The sequence below is a fragment of the Ranitomeya imitator genome, chromosome 3 (genome assembly GCF_032444005.1).
Source record: "Ranitomeya imitator isolate aRanImi1 chromosome 3, aRanImi1.pri, whole genome shotgun sequence".
Taxonomy (NCBI): domain Eukaryota; kingdom Metazoa; phylum Chordata; class Amphibia; order Anura; family Dendrobatidae; genus Ranitomeya; species Ranitomeya imitator.
Genome location: NC_091284.1, coordinates 229,754,823 through 229,778,852, shown reverse-complemented (window position 1 = coordinate 229,778,852; position 24,030 = coordinate 229,754,823). Strand labels below are relative to the sequence as shown.

General features: G+C 44.0%; 1 protein-coding gene across 1 annotated transcript in view; it reads left to right on the top strand.

Annotated features, from left to right (window-relative positions):
- Positions 1-18,363: 18,363 nt before the first annotated feature.
- RAB29 (RAB29, member RAS oncogene family) overlaps positions 18,364-24,030 on the top strand; it is a 46,711-nt gene continuing 41,044 nt past the window's right edge. Inside the window, exons 1-2 of the mRNA XM_069756245.1 lie at positions 18,364-18,580; positions 18,925-18,996. Of these exons, the coding sequence (XP_069612346.1) occupies positions 18,457-18,580; positions 18,925-18,996 (196 nt within the window). The 5' untranslated portion in view covers positions 18,364-18,456. The remainder of the gene's footprint in view (positions 18,581-18,924; positions 18,997-24,030) is intronic.

Sequence of the window (24,030 nt, the reverse complement as noted above, 5' to 3'; positions counted from 1 at the left end):
TTGTTCATTCTACCTCACAAAAATCGGAATAAAAAGCAATCAAAAAAGTCACGTGCCCAAAAATGGTACCAATAAAATCATCAACTCGTCCCGCAAAAAACAAGACCTCACTTGACTCTGTGGACCAAAATATGGAAAAATTATAGCTCTCAAAATGTGGAGACGCAAAAACTATTTTTTGCAACAAAAAGCGTCTTTTAGTGACAGCTGCCAATCATAAAAATCCGCTAAAAAAACCTGCTATAAAAGTAAATCAAACCCACCGTCATCACCCCCTTAGGGGGGGGGGGGGAATAATCTAATATATAAAGCTGAATGTGTGTGTGTGTGTGTGTGTGTATGTATGTGTGTATGTCCGGGATTGGCATCTGCACCGTCGCAGCTACAGCCACAAAATTTTGCACAGTCACACGTCTGGACCCCGAGAGCGTCATAGGCTATGTTGTAAGGTGAAATTTTAACCCCGCGCGTTCCAATTCACCAAACAATTTTGCCCCTATCTACATAATGGGGAAAAAAGTGAAAGGAAAAGTGTTGGAGGCGTCAAAGCTACAGCCACAAAATTTTGCACAGTCACGTCTGGACCCCGAGAGCGTCATAGGCTATGTTGTGAGGTTAAATTTTAACCCCGCGCTTTCCAATTCACCAAACAATTTTGCCCCTATCTACATAATGGGAAAAAATGAAAGGAAAAGTGTAGGAGGCAAATTGACAGCTGCCAGATGTGAACAAGGGGGAATTAAAGAATGAGAGCGATGGCGCCAAAGAGTATATACCGTACAGTTGCTAAGGTGGGGCCCCGACATGGGATACTCACCACACACGGGGATATGAACACACACACAAAATGCGCCACACACTACCACATGCTTGAACACATATTACCCTCAGCACACATTTCACCACAAATACACCAACCTCGCCACATAAAAGTCAAAACACAAAAGTCGCCGCTCAAAACTCGCCACGTGCAGAACTCGCCACATGCAAAAACTAGGCTCTTGCAAAACTCGCCACAAGTGCAAAACTCACCTCATGGAAAACTCGCCACACGCAAAACTTGCACACGCTGAAAAATTGCCACATGCACAAAAGTTGCAACACATGCAAAAGTTGCCTCACACAAAACTTGCACATACTCAAAAGGCACCACACATAAAACTCGCCACGCGCAAAACTCGCCATGCGCAAAACTTGCTGCACACAACTTGCTACACTAACCTGTCACATGCAACTCCACACACAAAAAGTTGCTACACGCATGTTGCCACACAAAACTCATCTCACAAAAGTCGCTACATGCATGTCGCCACACACAACTCAACACACGCAACTTGACAAACGAAACTCGCCCTAAAACACACACAAGTCTGGTATTATCCTTCAAAAATAAAAATCTGATCAATAAGCAGACAAACTACAACAAATGTACCATATAGGAAATACGGCAGCTGTCAGTCACATGACCTGTCTATTATGTGTATGTGTGAGCTAATATATACTGCCAGGGGGAGGGCTTCCTGTTGGCTGAGGATTTATCAGGCTGCCAATTTAGCTTACAAATACTGAGGTAAAAATACTGAGCAAATAACGTGTGAACGAGGTCTAATACAGGAGGAGATGACACACAGGTATATACTATATACAGGAGAGATGACACACAGGTATATACTATATAGAGGAGGAGATGACATACAGGTACATATATATACAGGAGGAGATGACATACAGGTATATACTATATACAGGAGGAGATGACATACAGGTATATGCTATATATAGAAGATGACATGCAGGTATATACTATATACAGGAGGAGATGACACAGATATATACTATATACAGGGGAGATGACACAGGTATATACTATATACAGGAGGAGATGACATACAGGTATATACTATATATAGAAGGAGATGACATTCAGGTATATACTATATATAGGGGAGATGACAGCAGGTATATACTATATACAGGGGAGATGACATACAGGTATATACTATATACAGGAGATGACATACAGATGTATACTATATATAAGGGAGATGACAAACATGTATATACTGAGGTGATGAGGTGAAAATGAAAAGGTGTGAGTGCAAAATGAGGAGTGAGGAAAAAGAGTGGAGTGATCAGAAAATGGCAGATGTGAGGTTGAAATGACAAGTGTTAGGGGGGAATGAGAGGAGTGAGGGAGAAAATGAGAGGTGTGAGGGAGAAAATGAGAGATGTCAGGGGGAAAATGAAAGATGTGATTGGGAAAATGAGAGGCGTGATGGGAAAATAAGAGAAATGAGGTGCTATAACTAACCACAGATATTTACTATGCCCAGGCAACGCCGGGCTCTTCAGCTAGTAAAATTCATAAAAACGTATTTATTTCCATTTTCCCGTTAGGGTTGGGGCTAAAGTTAGGGTTTGGATTACATTTATGGTTGGGATTAGGGGCGTGTTTAGGTTAGGGTTTCAGTTAGAATTGGGGGGTTTCCACTGTTTATGCACATCAGGGGCTCTCCAAACGCGACATGGCATCCGATCTCAATTCCAGCCAATTCTGCGTTGAAAAAGTAAAACCGTGCTCCTTCCCTTCCAAGCTCTCCCGTGCGCCCAAATTTTTGGTGAAAAAAAAAAGTTAAAAATGTTAATTTTTTTTTTTTTAAACATTCCAAAAAATCCTGTCACCTGAAGGGTTAATAAACTTCTCGAATGTGGTTTTGAGCATCTTGAGATGTGCAGTTTTTAGAAAATACCCAAGTGTGACACCATTCTATCATACAGACCCCTCAAAGTGACTCCAAATGTGATGTGGTCCCTAAAAAAAAAAAAAATGGTGTTGTAAAAATGAGAAGTAAAAATGAGAAATTGCTGGTCAACTTTTAACCCTTAACTCCCTAACAAAAAAACGAATTTTGGTTCCAAAATTGTGCTGATGTAAAGTAGAAAGGTGGGAAATGTTACTTATTAAGTATTTTGTGTGACATATCTCTGTGAGATATAGGGCATAAAAATTCAAAGTTGGAAAATTGCAAAATGTTCAAAATTTTTGCTAAATTTCCATTTTTTTTCCCAAAAAATAAACGCAGGTAATATCAAAGAAATTTTACTATCATGAAGTACAATATGTCACGAGAAAACAATGTCAGAATCATCAGGATCTGTTGAAGCGTTCCAGAGTTATAACCTAATAAAGGGACAGTGGTCAGAATTGTAAAAATTGCCCTGGTCATTAACGCGCAAACCACCCTTGCTGATCTGACACAGTGCTATGCACAAAAAAAATAAATAAAAAACTAGGCAAAAAACAATGCTTTATTATCATACCGGCGAACAAAAAGTGGAATAACACGCGATCAAAAAGACGGATATAAATAAACATGGTACCGCTGAAAACGTCAACTCGTCCCGCAAAAACAAGACCTCACATAACTCTGTGGGCCAAAATATGGATAAATTATAGCTCTCAAAATGTGGTGATGCAAAAACTATTTTTTGCAATAAAAAGCGTCTTTTAGTGTGTGACGGCTGCCAATCATAAAAATCCACCAAAAAAACGCTATAAAAGTAAATCAACCTCCCCCCCCCCCCCCCATTCATCACCCCCTTAGGGAAAAATAATAACATTTTAAAAAATGTATTTATTTCCATTTTCCCATTAGGGTTGGGGCTAAAGTTAGGGTTTGGATTACATTTACGGTTGGGATTAGGGGTGTGGTTAGGGGTGCGTTTGAGTTTCAGTTAGAATTGGGGGGTTTCCACTGTTTAGGCACATCAGGGGCTCTCCAAACGCGACACGTCGTCCGATCTCAATTCCAGCCAATTCTGCATTGAAAAACTAACACTGCTCCTTCCCTTCCGAGCTCTCCCGTGCACCCAAACAGGGGTTTACCCCAACATATGGGGTATCGGCATACTCAGGACAAATTGGACAACAAATTTTGGGGTCCAATTTCTCCTGTTACCCTTGGGAAAATACAAAACCGGGGGCTAAAAAAGAATTTTTGTGGAAAAAAATATATTATTTTCACGGCTCTGCGTTATAAACTGTACTGAAACACTTGGGGGCTCAAAGTTCTCACAACACATCTAGATAAGTTCGTGGGGGGGGGTCTAGCTTCCAATGTGGGGTCACTTGTGGGGGGTTTCTACTGTTTAGGTACATCAGGGGCTCTGCAAATGCAACATGATGCCTGCAGACCAATCCATCTAAGTCTGCATTCCAAATGGCGCTCCTTCTCTTCCGAGCTCTGACCTGCGCCCAAACATTGGTTCCCCCACACATACGGGGTATCAGCGTACTCAGGACAAATTGCACAACAACTTCTGGATTCCAATTTGTCCTGTTACCCTTGGGAAAATAAAAAATTTGGGGCAAAAAAATCATTTTTTTGTGAAAAAAATGATTTTTTTTACGGCTCTACATTATAAACTTCTGTGAAGCACTTGGAGGTTCAAAGTGCTCACCACACATCTAGATTAGTTCCTTAGGGGGTCTACTTTCCAAAATGGTGTCACTTGTGGGGGTTTCCACTGTTTAGGCACATCAGGGGCTCTCCAAGCACGACATTGTGGTTGATCTCAATTCCATCAAATTTTGCATTGAAAAGTCAAATAGCGCTCCTTCCCATCCGAGCTCTGCCATGCGCCCAAACAATGGTTTACCCCAACATATGGGGTATCCGAGTACTCGGGGCAAATTGCACAACAACTTTTGTGGTCCAATTTCTCCTGTTACCCTTGGTAAAATAAAACAAATTGGATCTGAAGTAAAAATTTTGTGAAAAAAAGTAAAATGTTCAATTTTTTTTAACCCCTTTACCCCCAAGGGTGGTTTGCACGTTAATGACCGGGTCAATTTTTACAATTCTGACCACTGTCCCTTTATGAGGTTATAACTCTGGAACGTTTCAACGAATCCCAGTGATTCTGATAGTGTTTTCTCGTGACATAGTGTACTTCATGATAGTGGTAAAATTTATTTGATATTACCTGCATTTATTTGTGAAAAAAATGGAAATTTGGCGAAAATTTAGAAAATTTCGCAATTTTCCAACTTTGAATTTTTATGGAATTAAATCACAGAGATATGTCACACAAAATACTTAATAAGTAACATTTCCCACATGTCTACTTTACATCAGCACAATTTTGGAACCCAAATTTTTTTTTTGTTAGGAAGTTATAAGGGTTAAAAGTTGACCAGCAATTTCTCATTTTTACAACACCATTTTTTTTTAGGGACCACATCTCATTTGAAGTCATTTTGAGGGGTCTATATGATAGAAAATACCCAAGTGTGACACCATTCTAAAAACTGCACCCCTCAAGGTGCTCAAAACCATATTCAAGAAGTTTATTAACCCTTCTGGTGCTTCACAGGAATTTTTGGAATGCTTAAATAAAAATGAACATTTAACTTTTTTTCACAAAAAATTTACTTCAGCTCCAACTTGTTTTATTTTACCAAGGGTAACAGGAGAAAATGGACCCCACAAGTTGTTGTACAATTTGTCCTGAGTACACCGATACCCCATATGTGGGGGTAAACCACTGTTTGGGCACATGACAGAGCTCGGAAGCGAAGGAGCGCCGTTTGACTTTTCAATGCAAAATTGACAGGAATTGAGATGGGACGCCATGTTGCGTTTGGAGAGCCACTGATGTGCCTAAACATTGAAACCCCCCACAAGTGACACCATTTTGGAAAGTAGACCCCCTAAGGAACTTATCTAGAGGTGTGGTGAGCACTTTGACCCACCAAGTGCTTCACATAAGTTTATAATGCAGAGCCGTAAAAATAAAACAAACTTTTTTTTCCCGCAAAAATTATTTTTTAGCCCCCAGTTTTGTATTTTCTCGAGGGTAACAGGAGAAATTGGACCCCAAAATGTGTTGTCCAATTTGTCCTGAGTGCACTGATACCCCATATGTGGGGGGGAACAACTGTTTGGGCGCATGGGAGGGCTCGGAAGGTAAGGAGCGCCATTTGGAATGGTCTGCAGGTGTCACATTGCGTTTGCAGAGCCCCTAATGTACCTAAACAGTAGAAACCCCCACAAGTGACCCCATATTGGAAACTAGACCCCCCAAGGAACTTATCTAGATGTGTTGTGAGAACTTTGAGCCCCCAAGTGTTTCACTACAGTTTATAACGCAGAGCCGTGAAAAAAATCATTTTTTTTCCCCACAAAAATTATTTTTTAGCCCCCATGTTCTGTCTCCGCCATCTAATATTGTTACCCTGATTATTTGCTTGCATAATTGCAGTTTCCTCAGTATACAGTATTGATATATTCATGCCTTTATTCATCTGTGATGCTTTGGCTCCCTCTAGCGGTCAGAGTTATGTTGGCAGTTCAATCTTGTTTTTGTATTATCCATGTCTGATTCTCCTCCTCCTTTGCAATGCATTATGGTAGCTCAGCCTCCATTTCCCTCCATTTTTCCTTTCACTTTCTTCAGTCTGCCTTCAGGAAAGACGCTTCACTTCATCCCCCTTGCGATTGCATTGCCGGTATGTCTTTATGCTTCATATAGATATTCCTGCTCTATATTAGCTTAGTTTAACCAGTTGTACTCCCAGTTTAGTCACTAGCTTTCTAAATGTTATGCATAATGTATATCATGTGTATTATGTATCTGTTCTATGCCATGCACTGATTCTATGTATATCATTGTTCACAGTTTCACCGCATCAATATACCACTACGTTTAATAAAGCACAGACTCAACCACAGTCTCCTTATTGGACCCCGGTATAGCGGTTTAGCTGACTGTATAGCTACGTATGAGCCTGCCTCAGCTAGTGAGGACAGAACAGTGAAACGGCAGCCATCCAACTAGTGGGATTCAAGTCACCGGCTACACAGAGACTGAATACAGCTGCAGCAATCTCTGCACAGCCAAGCACTTTCCCAAGACACCATGTCTCACAAATCACATAGGACAAGATCTGTTACTTCCGTCTCCTCAAAGACAACATCCATCAGCAGCGCGGTCGCCATTGCCCGCGCAAATGCTGAAGCCGCCAAAATACAAGCGAGCTTTGCTGACCAAGAGATGCAACTTAAATTAGAAAAAGCACGCCTAGATGACGAAGAGAGAAGGTCACTCTTAGAGAGAGACTAGCAAGAGAGAAGGTCGCGCTTAGAGAGAGACGAGCAAGAGAGAAGGTCGCGCTTAGAGAGAGACGAGCAAGAGAGAAGGTCACGCTTAGAGAGAGCCGACCAAGAGAGAAGAACGCAGTTAGAGAAGGCACGTGTGGATGCCGCCTTAGAAAGCCTAGCAGCAAAAAGGGAAGCTGCCGCAGCCCTCGCCGAAGCAGAATCATAGTAACATAGTTAGTAAGGCCGAAAAAAGACATTTGTCCATCCAGTTCAGCCTATATTCCATCATAATAAATCCCCAGATCTACGTCCTTCTACAGAACCTAATAATTGTATGATACAATATTGTTCTGCTCCAGGAAGACATCCAGGCCTCTCTTGAACCCCTCGACTGAGTTCGCCATCACCACCTCCTCAGGCAAGCAATTCCAGATTCTCACTGCCCTAACAGTAAAGAATCCTCTTCTATGTTGGTGGAAAAACCTTCTCTCCTCCAGACGCAAAGAATGCCCCCTTGTGCCCGTCACCTTCCTTGGTATAAACAGATCCTCAGCGAGATATTTGTATTGTCCCCTTATATACTTATACATGGTTATTAGATCGCCCCTCAGTCGTCTTTTTTCTAGACTAAATAATCCTAATTTCGCTAATCTATCTGGGTATTGTAGTTCTCCCATCCCCTTTATTAATTTTGTTGCCCTCCTTTGTACTCTCTCTAGTTCCATTATATCCTTCCTGAGCACCGGTGCCCAAAACTGGACACAGTACTCCATGTGCGGTCTAACTAGGGATTTGTACAGAGGCAGTATAATGCTCTCATCATGTGTATCCAGACCTCTTTTAATGCACCCCATGATCCTGTTTGCCTTGGCAGCTGCTGCCTGGCACTGGCTGCTCCAGGTAAGTTTATCATTAACTAGGATCCCCAAGTCCTTCTCCCTGTCAGATTTACCCAGTGGTTTCCCGTTCAGTGTGTAATGGTGATATTGATTCCCTCTTCCCATGTGTATAACCTTACATTTATCATTGTTAAACCTCATCTGCCACCTTTCAGCCCAAGTTTCCAACTTATCCAGATCCATCTGTAGCAGAATACTATCTTCTCTTGTATTAACTGCTTTACATAGTTTTGTATCATCTGCAAATATCGATATTTTACTGTGTAAACCTTCTACCAGATCATTAATGAATATGTTGAAGAGAACAGGTCCCAATACTGACCCCTGCGGTACCCCACTGGTCACAGCGACCCAGTTAGAGACTATACCATTTATAATCACCCTCTGCTTTCTATCACTAAGCCAGTTACTAACCCATTTACACACATTTTCCCCCAGACCAAGCATTCTCATTTTGTGTACCAACCTCTTGTGCGGCACGGTATCAAACGCTTTGGAAAAATCGAGATATACCACGTCCAATGACTCACCGTGGTCCAGTCTATAGCTTACCTCTTCATAAAAACTGATTAGATTGGTTTGACAGGAGCGATTTCTCATAAACCCATGCTGATATGGAGTTAAACAGTTATTCTCATTGAGATAATCCAGAATAACATCCCTCAGAAACCCTTCAAATATTTTACCAACAATAGAGGTTAGACTTACTGGCCTATAATTTCCAGGTTCACTTTTAGAGCCCTTTTTGAATATTGGCACCACATTTGCTATGCGCCAGTCCTGCGGAACAGACCCTGTCGCTATAGAGTCACTAAAAATAAGAAATAATGGTTTATCTATTACATTACTTAGTTCTCTTAGTACTCGTGGGTGTATGCCATCCGGACCCGGAGATTTATCTATTTTAATCTTATTTAGCCGGTTTCGCACCTCTTCTTGGGTTAGATTGGTGACCCTTAATATAGGGTTTTCATTGTTTCTTGGGATTTCACCTAGCATTTCATTTTCCACCGTGAATACCGTGGAGAAGAAGGTGTTTAATATGTTAGCTTTTTCCTCGTCATCTACAACCATTCTTTCCTCACTATTTTTTAAGGGGCCTACATTTTCAGTTTTTATTCTTTTACTATTGATATAGTTGAAGAACAGTTTGGGATTAGTTTTACTCTCCTTAGCAATGTGCTTCTCTGTTTCCTTTTTGGCAGCTTTAATTAGTTTTTTAGATAAAGTATTTTTCTCCCTATAGTTTTTTAGAGCTTCAATGGTGCCATCCTGCTTTAGTAGTGCAAATGCTTTCTTTTTACTGTTAATTGCCTGTCTTACTTCTTTGTTTAGCCACATTGGGTTTTTCCTATTTCTAGTCCTTTTATTCCCACAAGGTATAAACCGCTTACACTGCCTATTTAGGATGTTCTTAAACATTTCCCATTTATTATCTGTATTCTCATTTCTGAGGATATTGTCCCAGTCTACCAGATTAAGGGCATCTCTAAGCTGTTCAAACTTTGCCTTCCTAAAGTTCAATGTTTTTGTGACTCCCTGACAAGTCCCCCTAGTGAAAGACAGGTGAAACTGCACAATATTGTGGTCGCTATTTCCTAAATGCCCAACCACCTGCAGATTTGTTATTCTGTCAGGTCTATTAGATAGTATTAGGTCTAAAAGTGCTGCTCCTCTGGTTGGATTCTGCACCAATTGTGAAAGATAATTTTTCTTGGTTATTAGCAGAAACCTGTTGCCTTTATGGGTTTCACAGGTTTCTGTTTCCCAGTTAATATCCGGGTAGTTAAAGTCCCCCATAACCAGGACCTCATTATGGGTTGCAGCTTCATCTATCTGCTTTAGAAGTAGACTTTCCATGCTTTCTGTTATATTTGGGGGTTTGTAACAGACCCCAATGAGAATTTTGTTACCATTTTTCCCTCCATGAATTTCAACCCATATGGACTCGACATCCTCATTCCCTTCGCTAATATCCTCCCTTAAAGTGGACTTTAGACAAGACTTTACATAGAGACAAACCCCTCCTCCTCTCCGATTTTTACGATCCTTTCTAAACAGACTGTAACCCTGTAAGTTAACTGCCCAGTCATAGCTTTCATCTAACCATGTCTCGGTTATTCCCACTATGTCAAAGTTACCTGTAGATATTTCTGCTTCTAGTTCTTCCATCTTGTTTGTCAGGCTTCTGGCGTTTGCGAGCATGCAGTTTAGAGGATTTTGTTTTGTTCCAATCTCCTCACTGTGGATTGTTTTAGAAATGTTCTTACCTCCCTTCTGAGTATGTTTTCCTGGGTCGTCTTGGTCGTCGGCTAGAAGCCGCGCAAAATCCCAAGCTGCATAGCCAAAGCAGTACGTCGAGTCTGGAGTTTCCACTGCAAGACTCACCACAACACACATCTCAGTATGTTAATGACCTTCCTGATCCAAACTATAACCCTGAACCAGTACCAAAACCAGAATACGACACCTCCAGCGAAGTGAGCGAGAGTCGTCACGAGGCTCAGGACAGAAACAAACTCGAAAATGTGAGGCAAAACAACTCTGCTAATGACTACCTTGCCCCTCATCAGGTAACCAACGTGGATCACCCTGCTGACGCACCGTACATCAGGCCGAAGCAATACGACACCGGCTGGCGCCACCATGAGGACACTAACAGGTACGAACGCACCTCACATCACTATCAGGGCGACCCATCACCAGTATACTCTGCTGACAACCGGTTCACGACAGAATTTGCCAAGTTCTTCACATGACGTGAACTGGTTGCCAAGGGACTCATGAAATTCACTGACCGAGCTGAAGGTTACAGAGCTTGGAAAGCTTCCTTCCAAAATGTCATTAGAGACTTGGGGCTACAACACAGGGAAGAGATAGACCTGTTAGTCAAATACCTGGGAGAAGAGTCAGTCAAACACGCAGTAAGGATCAGAGACATTAGTATAAACCGCCCTGAGACTGGCCTCAAAGAGATCTGGAAAAGGCTGGATGAGTGTTACGGCTCAGCAGAAGTAATAGAAAGAGCCTTGTTCAAAAGAATCGATGACTTTCCTAAAATATCTAACAAAGGTCTCCAGAAACTTAGAGAGCTAAGCGACTTGCTAAAGGAAGTCCAAGTTGCCAAATACGAGGACGACCTACAGGGACTTGCATTTCTCGACACAGCCAGAGGTGTTAACCCTATAGTCCAGAAGTTGCCCTACAATCTACAGGAGAGGTGGCTCACACATGGTTCCACGTACAAATACAAACACAGCGTTCCATTCCCTCCCTTCTCCGTTTTTGTTGACTTCATACACCAACAAGCAAGAATTAGAAACGATCCCAGCTTTGACTTTGCAATACCATATGCCACACCGTCACCACCTGCAAATCCACGCAGAACATCTGTGGAAGTAAACAAGACTTATGTTTCTTCTTCAGATTCTAATTACAGGTCTGCTGGCTGCTCCCAATCAGAGACAAAGGTGCAGGACCCTGACAAGCAGTGCCCACTTCATCAGAAGCCTCATCCTCTCCTGAAATGCAGAGCCTTCAGAGGAAAATCTATGCCAGATCGCAGAAGCTTCCTGAAAGAAAACGGTATCTGCTACAAGTGCTGCTCGTCCACAGCTCATCTCGCCAAGGATTGCAAGGTCAGTGTAAAATGCACAGAATGTGGCACCACAGATCATAACACCGCTCTACGCCCTGGCCCAGCTCCATGGAGTACACAAAACACGCCAGCTGACAGTGAGCATGGCGGGGAGGAAAGGAGCACTGATACAGCTACGCCAGACATCACTTCACAATGTACCGAGGTCTGCAAAGGGACAATAGACAGTAGGTCCTGTTCAAAAATATGCCTCGTCAAAGTATACCCGAAGGGCCATAGAGACCAAGCTGTAAGACTGTATGCTATCTTGGATGATCAAAGTAATCGATCCTTGGCTAGATCAACGTTCTTTGACCTATTCAACATCAAAGGGCCAAGCACTCCCTACTCCTTAAAGACGTGTGCAGGTACTGTGACAACAGCAGGCAGGAAAGCTACTGACTACCAGATCGAGTCTTTAGACGGACAATTCTGCCTACCACTACCTACGATCATCGAATGTAACCAGATCCCAGACAACAGATCTGAAATCCCTACGCCAGATGTAGCAATCCAACACGCTCACTTAAAACAAATAGCACACCTCATAACGGAACTCGACCATCAGGCCCAGATAATTCTGCTGTTGGGGAGAGATATCCTACAGGTTCATAAAGTGAGACGTCATATCAATGGACTTCACAATGCTCCCTATGCCCAAAGGCTAGACCTAGGATGGGTCATAATTGGCAACGTATGCTTGGGACGCATGCACGCCCCATCTTCTGTGACAAGCATGCTGACAAATACATTGGAGAAAGGACGTCCATCTCTGTTTCAACCTTGTAACAATGAGTTCCATGTCAGGGAACTGCCACACAGCATCCAACTACCTGATCATTTAATAGACTTTACTCACGACAGCAGTATAGTGTCGGGAAGCTATGAGGATCAGTTAGGGGGCACAGTCTTCCAGAGAACTAAGCAGGACAACCAAGTGGCAATGTCGGTAGAGGACAAGTTGTTCTTAGAGGTAATGGACAAGGGACCCGTTAAAGATGAGACCAACAGCTGGGTCGCACCTCTTCCCTTCAAAACCCACAGACCACGTCTACCGAACAACAGAAATCAGGCATTACAACGTTTCTCCTCTCTCATTCGTAATCTGCAAAAGAAACCAGAGATGAAAGATCACTTTTTCTCCTTCATGTCAAAGATTTTTGAAAACCGTCACGCAGAACTAGCTCCCACTCTCAAAGACTCTGAAGAATGCTGGTTCCTACCCATGTTCGGAGTATACCACCCTAAGAAACCAGGCCAGATCAGAGTCGTGTTTGATTCCAGTGCTAAATTTAATGATGTCTCCCTGAATGACGTTCTGCTGACAGGACCAGACCTCAATAACAAACTACTGGGTTTACTTATGCGCTTCCGTAAGGATTCCATTGCCTTCATCGCTGACATCCAGCAAATGTTCCATTGTTTCCTTGTGAGAGAGAGAGACAGGAACTTCCTAAGATTCTTCTGGTACAGAGACAATGATCCTACTAAAGAAGTCACAGAGTATCGCATGAGAGTGCACATCTTTGGCAACAGTCCTTCACCTGCAGTCGCCATTTACGGACTCAAAAGGTCAGCTCAGGAAGGAGAACCAGAATACGGAGCAGATGTCAGACAATTCATAGAAAAGGACTTTTATGTCGACGACTGTCTAAAAGCCATGCCTTCAAATGAGACTGCCATCAGTCTTCTCAGGAGAGCTCAGGACATGCTTGCCTGCTCGAACCTTAGGCTTCATAAAATAGCCTCAAACAGCCAAGAACTAATGGAAGCGTTCCCTTCTCAAGACCTATGTAATGGTCTCAGAGACCTGGACCTGGGGTCAGACCCCGCACCAATGCAACGCAGCCTCGGGCTTCTCTGGAATCTACAATCAGACACTTTCACCTTTCAGGTCAGCCAGGAAGAAAGGCCTTTCACACGTAGAGGCGTCCTGTCTACCATCAACAGTCTGTACGATCCCTTGGGTTTCGCAGCTCCTGTTACTATACAAGGCAAGGCCCTACTAAGAGACTTAGCTAGGGAAACATCTGACTGGGATGCACCTCTCCCACCTGATAAGAGGATCCAGTGGGAAGAGTGGAAGAACTCGTTAGCAGCACTCTCCAACCTGCATGTGCCAAGACCATACACCCCTGTGCCAGCTACTGAGATACAGAGCCAAAGACTGTACATATTTGCAGATGCTTCTGTCAAAGCAATTGCTGCTGTTGCCTACCTCAAAACTGTAGACTCCAAATGTCAGTGCCACATTGGTTTCGTCATGGGAAAGGCCAAACTCGCACCACAACCAGAGCACACTATACCCAGGTTAGAGCTTTGTGCCGCAGTCTTAGCCGTTGAGTTAGCGGAGTTCATCGCATCCGAAATGGATATCGACCTGACACAAGCCAAGTTCTACTCAGACAGCAAAGTAGTCCTGGGATATATCCACAACGAAACCAGGCGATTCTACGTTTATGTCAATAACAGAGTGCTACGAATCAGAAGATCAGTTCATCCAAAGCAGTGGCATTACATACCCACAGACCAGAATCCCGCGGATCATGCAACTAGAGCAGTTGACGCAAGTCGACTAGGAAGCACAACGTGGCTCTCGGGACCAAAACTATTGTACATTGAGGAATGTTTTCCAGACACCTTTGAACTAGTAGGAGAGGACTCAGATGCTGAAATCCGCCCTCAGGTGTCTACCCTTCATACAGTGACCTCTGTTATCCAGCTTGGATCTTGCAGGTTCGACAGATTCTCAATTTGGAAGTCACTTACTCGAGCCATTACCTGCCTGACTCATATAGCTCGCTCATTCAGGACCACCAGAACTCGTGACATGGAAAAATGTAAAGGAGCAGCGAGGCTTACCCACGAAAGCCTAATCACCTTCATGGCTGAAGCTGCAGCTATAATCAACGCAAGACCCCTGGTTCCAGTTCCTAACGACCCTGAGGAGCCTTTGTTATTGACTCCAGCTACTTTACTTACCCAGAAAACAGGACTGTCCAGTGCCCCTTCAGGAGGATTCGACGCTAAGGACCTCTACAAGCGCCAATGGAGACAGGTACAAAGTCTTGCAAATACTTTCTGGGACAGGTGGCGCAAACAATATTTGTCTACCCTGCAGCCACGGATGAAGTGGCAATCTACTAAACCTAATCTGAACATAGGTGACCTTGTTCTTGTGAAAGACTGTCAAATTCATCGGAACCAGTGGCCACTTGGTCTAGTTACCGCAACGTTCCCGAGCAAGGACGGCAACGTCCGCAAAGTTGAGCTAAGGATGACCAAAGGGAATGAACCTAAGACATTTTCCAGACCGGTATCTGAACTGGTCCTATTGTTGCCTTCGGAAGAAAGGAGTAGTGACATCCGTTGATGCCAGACGGGGAGTGTTCTGTCTCCGCCATCTAATATTGTTACCCTGATTATTTGCTTGCATAATTGCAGTTTCCTCAGTATACAGTATTGATATATTCATGCCTTTATTCATCTGTGATGCTTTGGCTCCCTCTAGCGGTCAGAGTTATGTTGGCAGTTCAATCTTGTTTTTGTATTATCCATGTCTGATTCTCCTCCTCCTTTGCAATGCATTATGGTAGCTCAGCCTCCATTTCCCTCCATTTTTCCTTTCACTTTCTTCAGTCTGCCTTCAGGAAAGACGCTTCACTTCATCCCCCTTGCGATTGCATTGCCGGTATGTCTTTATGCTTCATATAGATATTCCTGCTCTATATTAGCTTAGTTTAACCAGTTGTACTCCAAGTTTAGTCATTAGCTTTCTAAATGTTATGCATAATGTATATCATGTGTATTATGTATCTGTTCTATGCCATGCACTGATTCTATGTATATCATTGTTCACAGTTTCACCGCATCAATATACCACTACGTTTAATAAAGCACAGACTCAACCACAGTCTCCTTATTGGACCCCGGCATAGCGGTTTAGCTGACTGTATAGCTACGTATGAGCCTGCCTCAGCTAGTGAGGACAGAACACCCCAGTTTTGTATTTTCCCAAGGGTAACAGGAGAAATTGGACCCCAAAAGTTGTTCTATTTGTCCTGAGTACGCTGATACCCCATATGTTGGGGTAAACCCCTGTTTAGGCACACGGGAGAGCTCTGAAGGGAAGGAGCACTGTTTTACTTTTTCAATGCAGAATTGGCTGCAATTGAGATCGGACGCCATGTCGCGTTTGGAGAGCCCCTGATGTGCCTAAACAGTGGAAACCCCCCAAATTATAACTGAAACCCTAATCCAAACACACCCCTAACCCTAATCTCAACGGTAACCCTAACCACACCTCTAACCCTGACACACCCCTAATCCCAACCCTATTCCCAACCGTAAATGTAATCTAAACCCTAACTTTACTTTAACCCTAACTTTAACCCCAACCCTAACTGTAGCCTTAACCCTAGCCCGAACCCTAGCCCTAATGGGAAAATGGAAATAAATACATTTTTTTAATTTTTCCCTAACTAAGGGGGTGATGAAGGGGGGTTTGATTTACTTTTATAGTGGGTTTTTTAGCGGATTTTTATGATTGGCAGCTGTCACACACTGAAAGACGCTTTTTATTGCAAAAAATATTTTTTGCGTTACCACATTTTGAGAGCTATAATTTTTCCATATTTTGGTCCACAGAGTCATGTGAGGTCTTGTTTTTTGCTGGACGAGTTTACGTTTTTATTGGTAACATTTTCGGGCACGTGACATTTTTTGATCGCTTTTTATTCCGATTTTTGTGAGGCAGAATGACCAAAAACCAGCTATTCATGAATTTCTTTTGGGGGAGGCGTTTATACCGTTCCGCGTTTGGTAAAATTGATGAAGCAGTTTTATTTTTTGGGTCAGTACGATTACAGCGATACCTCATTTATATCATTTTTTTTATGTTTTGGCGCTTTTATACGATAAAAACTATTTTATAGAAAAAATAATTATTTTTGCATCACTTTATTCTCAGGACTATAACTTTTTTATTTTTTTGCTGATGATGCTGTATGGCGGCTCGTTTTTATGGGACAAGACGTTTTCAGCGGTACCATGGTTATTTATATCCGTCTTTTTGATCGCGTGTTATTCCACTTTTTGTTCGGCGGTATGATAAAGCGTGTTTTTGCCTTTTTTTTTTTTTCTTACGGTGTTTACTGAAGGGGTTAACTAGTAGGCCAGTTTTATAGATCGGGTCGTTACGGACGCGGCGATACTAAATATGTGTACTTTTATTGTTTTTTTATTTAGATAAAGAAATGTATTTATGGGAATAATATATATATATATATATTTTTTTTCATTATTTAGGAATTTTTTTAAATTTTTTTTTACACATTTGGAAATTTTTTTTAAAACTTTTTTTACTTTGTCCCAGGGGGGGTCATCACAGATCGATGATCTAACAGTTTGCACAGCACTCTGTCAGATCACCGATCTGACTTACAGCACTGCAGGCTTCACAATGCCTGCTCTGAGCAGGCTCTGTGAAGCCACCTCCCTCCCTGCAGGACCCGAATGCCGCGGCCATTTTGGATCCGGGCATGCTACAGGGAGGAAGGTAGGGAGACCCTCGCAGCAACGCGTTGCTGCGGGGGTCTCAGGGAAGCCCGCAGGGAGCCCCCTCCCTGCGCAATGCTTCCCTATACCGTCGGCACACCGCGATCATGTTTGATCGCGGTGTGCTAGGGGGTTAATGTGCCGGGGGCGGTCCGTGACCGCTCCTTGCACATAGTGCCGGATGCCAGCTGCGATAGGCAGCTGACACCCGGCCGCGATCGGCCACGCTCCCCCCGTGAGCGCTGCCGATCGCACATGACGTACTATCCCGTCGGTGGTCATACGGGCCCACCCCACATCGACGGGATAGTATGTCTAATGTCAGAAAGGGGTTAAACATTCAAAAAATTCCTGTGAAGCACCTGAAGGGTTAATAAACTTTTTTAATGTGGTTTTGAGCACCTTGAGGGGTGCAGTTTTTAGAATGGTGTAACACTTGGGTATTTTCTGTCATGTAGACCCCTCAAAGTCACTTCAAGTGTGAGGTGGTCCCTAAAAAAAATGGTTTTGCCAATTTTGTTGTAAAAATGAGAAATCTCTGGTCAATTTTTAACCCTTATAACTTCCTAACAAAAAAAAGTTTCCAAAATTGTGGTAATGTAAAGCAGACATGTGGGTAATGTTATTTATTAACTATTTTGTGTGATATGACTTTTTAGTTTAAGGGCATAAAAACTAAAAATTTAAAAATTGCAACATTTTCGGCAAATTTCCATTTTTTTCCACAAATAAACGCAAGTCAAATCGAAGAAATTGTACCACTATCATCAAGTACAATATGTCACAAGAAAACATTCTCAGAATCATTGGGATCCGTTGAAACGTTTCAGAGTTATAACCTCATAAAGGGACCACCAGAATTGTAAAAAAAATGGCTTGGTCAGGAAGTTGAAAACAGGCTTTGGGGTGAAGGGGTTAACAAAACCGAAAAGCTCAGTTCACACTTCTTCTCAGGAGGGCGGCTAGTTGTGTGAGGCACAAACGGCGGGAAACCGTTACGGAACCGCTCTCCCTGAGAGGACAGCAAGTGATTACACATGGAATACCCGCCTCCTTCACAAGAACAATAACGCCCGCATCCTTTTATAGGTTCTGCAACTGCCCCGCCCACATGCGTATTTCCGCCGCTGTGATCGCCGGGAAGTGTAGTTTTCCTTCCTCGCATACAGAGTGGAGGTGCTCACGTGATAGGCTGAGTTCGCTGCCCCAGTCTACAGGGTGCCAGCTGTCCCAGCGATGCGCCCATAGTGCGGCCGGCGATATGGGGAGCTTTGACTATTTGTTTAAGGTGCTTGTTGTGGGGGACTCAACAGTCGGAAAGACCTCACTATTAAATAGGTACGTCCATGACGTATTTGGCAAGGAGTACAAAATGACCATGGGAGGTGAGTGGCATTCCTGGGGCTGGTGGTGGCTTGTCTGCGCCTCTCGGTGACTACTGCCCTTTGTATGGCAGCCCCTGCTGCTTGCCGGCCTGTAGAGATGGGTAATGCCCGCACTGTCCTGGCACTATGTGACGGTGCATGCCGTGAGAGGCCATCCCCCAGAACAATGCAGACCACTGACAGGTGCACTTCGTGCAGGCATTGCGGTTTGTTTTTTGCTGAAAGTATGACCTTAAGCCTAAGACTTGTCCTAAAATCCACGAATCCGAGTTAAACTTCCCTTTTCTCGTCCGGTAGCTGTAGAGCGGTCTGACGTCTTGTGTCCTCTTCTTTTCTTTTGCTAGTGGATTTTGCACTGAAGGTCGTCCAGTGGTCCGATACTGAAATGGTCCGGCTTCAGCTATGGGATATCGCAGGTAACTGCTTCTAGAATTCTTACTTATCAGTAAATGGGGTTGTCCACCTTGGGGGCATTTTGTTCCTTACTTAAATGCATGTACGTATTTTGGGTTAAAATCATTTTTTGTAATTGGCATTGATTAAGAATTTTGCAGCATTTGCCTTCTCTAGCCTTTGTGTCGCACGGTCTGTCGCTAGCTGCAGAATGAGCTAGAAGGGTTTCCCAGGCATACCCCATCTGCAGGATAGTTAATAACAACTTGTTGGTGGTCTACCAGGTGCCCCCGCTGATCAGATGTATGTAAACTCATTGAACGGGCTCAATGAGTGCGGCTCTATTCAGAGTGTAGCTGGCTACTGCAGCACTATTGTTTTGCAGAAAAGCTGTGCTGCAGTAGCTGCCAACTTTGACTGGCGCTGCAAGCCGCAGCTCCTTGTCAAGTGTTTTACATCCGACAGCGAAAAAACCAAACAGCCGATTGCTGGGGGTCAGACGCTTACTGATCTGCTAGTGATGACCCTACCTGCAGGTGGGGCCATCAACATTGTATGTCTGGACATCCCTCTTAATTGAACCTCTTTGTCACCAGTGAGCTCATTATGACAATCTGATCACAAAGGTTATAACCTGTAAAATTATATATATATATATATATATATATATATATATATATATATATATATATATATATTCTATAATATAACGCTGGGAGCGTCACTCTGACCTAAGCCTCTATAGACTGCGCAAGCGCCGGCGCAGTCTGGGCCTCACAGAGCGACGCTCCCGGGAGATCGCGGTGTGCGTTCACACTGAACGCACACCGCGATCTCCACCGCAGAAGCAGGGACCGCCAGGAGGGTGAGTATCGGCCTATATTCACCTGTCCCCGTTCCATCGCTGAGCGGCGCCATCTTCCCGGTCTGTGGCCTTCAGTTCAGAGGGCGCGATGACGCGCTTAATGCGCGCCGGCGCCGCCCTCTGACTGAACAGTCACAGCCAGGAGACCGGGAAGATGGCGGCGCTCAGCGATGGAACGCCGGACAGGTGAGTATAGTAAGTGCTGGGGGGGCCTGAGCTGGCGGCGATACCGGCACCTGACCCCCACAGCGTGCCGGTGTCCCCGCCTGCTCAGGCCCCCCAGCACTCGGCGCCGAGCGGGTCAGAGGCAGTATGGGGACGCAGGATGGAGCAGCACATAAGGATGGGGACGCAGGATGGAGCAGCACATAACAGTATGGGGACGCAGGATGGAGCAGCACATAAGGATGGGGACGCAGGATGGAGCAGCACATAAGGATGGGGACGCAGGATGGAGCAGCACATAACAGTATGGGGACGCAGGATGGACCAGGACATAAGGATGGGGACGCAGGATGGAGCAGCACATAAGGATGGGGACGCAGGATGGAGCAGCACATAAGGATGGGGACGCAGGATGGAGCAGCACATAAGGATGGGGACGCAGGATGGAGCAGCACATAGGGATGGGGACGCAGGATGGAGCAGCACATAAGGATGGGGACGCAGGATGGAGCAGCACATAAGGATGGGGACGCAGGATGCAGCATGAACATAAGGATGGGGACGCAGGATGGAGCAGCACATAAGGATGGGGACGCAGGATGGAGCAGCACATAAGGATGGGGACGCAGGATGGAGCAGCACATAAGGATGGGGACGCAGGATGGAGCAGCACATAAGGATGGGGACGCATGATGGAGCAGCACATAAGGATGGGGACGCAGGATGGAGCAGCACATAAGGATGGGGACGCAGGATGGGAGCAGCGCATGACAGGATGGGGACGCAGGATGGGAGCAGCGCATGACAGGAAGGGGAACGCAGGATGGAGCAGCACATGACAGGAAGGGGAACGCAGGATGGAGCAGCACATGACAGGATGGGGACGCAGGATGGAGCAGCACATGACAGGATGGGGACGCAGGATGGAGCAGCGCATGACAGGATGGGGACGCAGGATGGAGCAGCGCATGACAGGATGGGGACGCAGGATGGAGCAGCACATACCATGATGGAGACAATATACCAATATAAATGCTCGCCACCCGGGCGTAGAACGGGTTCAATAGCTAGTGAGATTATATATATATATATATATATATATATATATATATATAATGTATATATATGTGGTATATATATCTATCTCTCTATCTCTATCCCTTGTGATCGGATTGTCATAATGAGCTCACTGATGCTCAAGGGGTTCAATTAAGTGGGATGTCCAGACATACAATACTGATTCATTTGTTTATTTTTTATGTGCAGGGAAACAAGGCGCCTGCGCAAATCTGATCTCACTCATTCAACTCTATGGGTGCATGGAAAACCATCAGAGTGCAGTTAATTTCCACCGACTCCCACATTGTAGAAATCTTGTTCTCCATCTTCTCCTCACCTATGCTACGATTCTCCAGTGCGAGAAAATCTGATCACACCAAGCTGAAACTCGAAACAAACTCTGATCAGGGTTTGATCCACACATCGATTACATAGTCGATCCAATTCTCTCGGATGACAGACTATATGGTCGTGCGACCCCGGGCTAGCTTGTGCTTCCATCATTTAAACCTCTGCAAATTCTGGGATTTTTAGTCATATAGCTGGACCGATCAGTGACTTGTCAGCTATTTCTATATGCCCAAGTATAGAAAAAAAACTGCAATCCCAGAGCAGATCAGAGGTTTAAATGATTAAAACTCGCTGAGCATTGCCTACACTGGACACAGGTGGATGCAATTTTCAATTGCCTGATTTTAAACGTGTAAACTTTCATCCACTGGCAGCAAGCAGAGATATTGAAAAATAAAGATTTGGAGGCTGCTGAACTCGTAATACAGATTTTATTTTTTAGCTTTATTTTTATTTAAAAACTAATCTAAATAAAATCCACACGATTTAGATTAAAGTTGGGCTTTGTATTAATACACTATTCCATTTTTGCTCTGAGGCCAACAGTATCTATAAACAAGAACTGGTAGTGAAACATAATGGGAAGACTTGCACTACTTCTGTTTTTGTTTTTTGACCCACTAATGCTTTTACTTGGTACAAAATTCTCCCTTGTGAAAGTGGCCACAGCTGCAGGAGAAGTGATTTGGCAATGCACCTCATAAATGGCGGCCTCCTATTATGGACACATGTCACATCTGTTCTGGGTGCTTTTATCCTGGGACCACAGTCAAGTTGTAATTCCCCTTCTCATGCAATTGAGGAATCTTGCAGACTTTCTTACCTCTGCCATTTATAAATATAAGTTTTGCTTCCTCAAATACAATCTTCATGTTGTGCAACATAGATGCATCATGTGTCAGTCTTTAAGTAAAGCTGCCTTGTTTATGTGACTTTCTGGTATTTTGATTTCACTGAACTTCGTTGACATGCGTAGGTGCGGGTTACATGTGTTCTTTACGTGTTTACACCTTGGAAATGCACAAAAAATGTGCGGGTTTTTACCTGTGGATTTTCTGCAACTAACACAAGTCTGTGGGGAAAACCTACATATAAAACTCAATGTTCCCAAGAGAAATTGACATATTGCGGATTAGAAAAAAAGCACCTCCGGTGAGTTTATGTAGCATAAATAAGAAGTGCAGTGGGCTCGAGATTTCTAGAAATCCCATCCACTTTGCTGGAACTGTAAGGCTACTTTCACACTTCCGTCTTTTGTCCTCCGTCGCAATCCGTCGTTATGGGCAAAAAAACACATCCTGCAAATGTGCTTGCAGGATGCGTTTTTTGCCCATAGACTTGTATTAGCGACGGATGGGCGCACGTCGCATCCGTTGTGTTTTGGCGGATGCGGCGCACATAAAAACGTTCAATGTAACTTTTTTGTGCGATGTGTCTGCCATTTCCGACCGCGCATGCGCTGCTGGAACACCGCCCCCTCCTCCCCGCTCATCACAATGGGCAGCGGATGCGTTGTAAAACTGCATCTGCTGCCCACGGTGTGCTAACTTTAGCACAACGTACGTCAGGCCGACGGTTTGCGACGGCCCTGTACCGACGGAAGTGTGAAAGTAGCCTTAGAGATGGTCTATAGCCACATCCAGCACCCTGTAATCCCCACAGTAGTGACACTCAGAGCCCACCACTGGTATGATGGCAGCCAAAGTTTATCCACAGAAAGCACACAGATCTTGTACTCCTTACCTATATAAGCAGTGTAATTGCATGCAAGAGTTCGCACTTTACCCACATGTAGTATTCTCATATCAAGCACACTATATCGTGTCCAGCTTCAATCCTATCCTGTCATCCTATCTCTAACTTACTATATTTATTTCTGAACCCTGTCCCCTCCAGAAGTATATGCACATTGCAATATTTTCTTCTGTACAGGGTTACTTATAGATGTCACCATCTTCAAGACCTTCTCTTCAAGGCTGGTTTCTAGACCAGGTGCTAATGACCCACACTGGCAGAGAGCCGTGAGCCACAGATTAGGGAACCCCGTCTTGCAGTATGTTATATGTGTATTTACACTCTATTCACACTGCCCACAGAAGCTCTAAGCTTCCTGGGCAAAATCCGCAATGGACCCAACGGGCCACATTATAGGTTGATGAGGTCCATATGGCACTGATGGGGAAAACAATCATGAAATGAGTGCGATAGATCATCATAATGTTATAAACCAAAGACATATTGATAGGGAATTTAGATTGTGAGCCCCATCAGGGACAGCAGTGATAGTGTGTGCAACCTGTAAAGCACTGCAGAATTTGTTAGAGCTATATAAAAATGTATTTATTTATTATTATTATTATGCTAGAATAGGAGTCTTAAAAGGACACTGTCACCTGAATTTGGAAGGAACAATCTTCAGCCATGGAGGCGGGGTTTTGGGGTGTTTGATTCCCCCTTTCCTTACCCGCTGGCTGCATGCTGGCTGCAATATTGGATTGAAGTTCATTCTCTGTCCTCCATAGTACACGCCTGCGCAAGGCAAGATTGCCTTGTGCAGGCATGTACTATGGAGGACCGAGAATGAACTTCAATCCAATATTGCAGCCAGCGGGTAAGG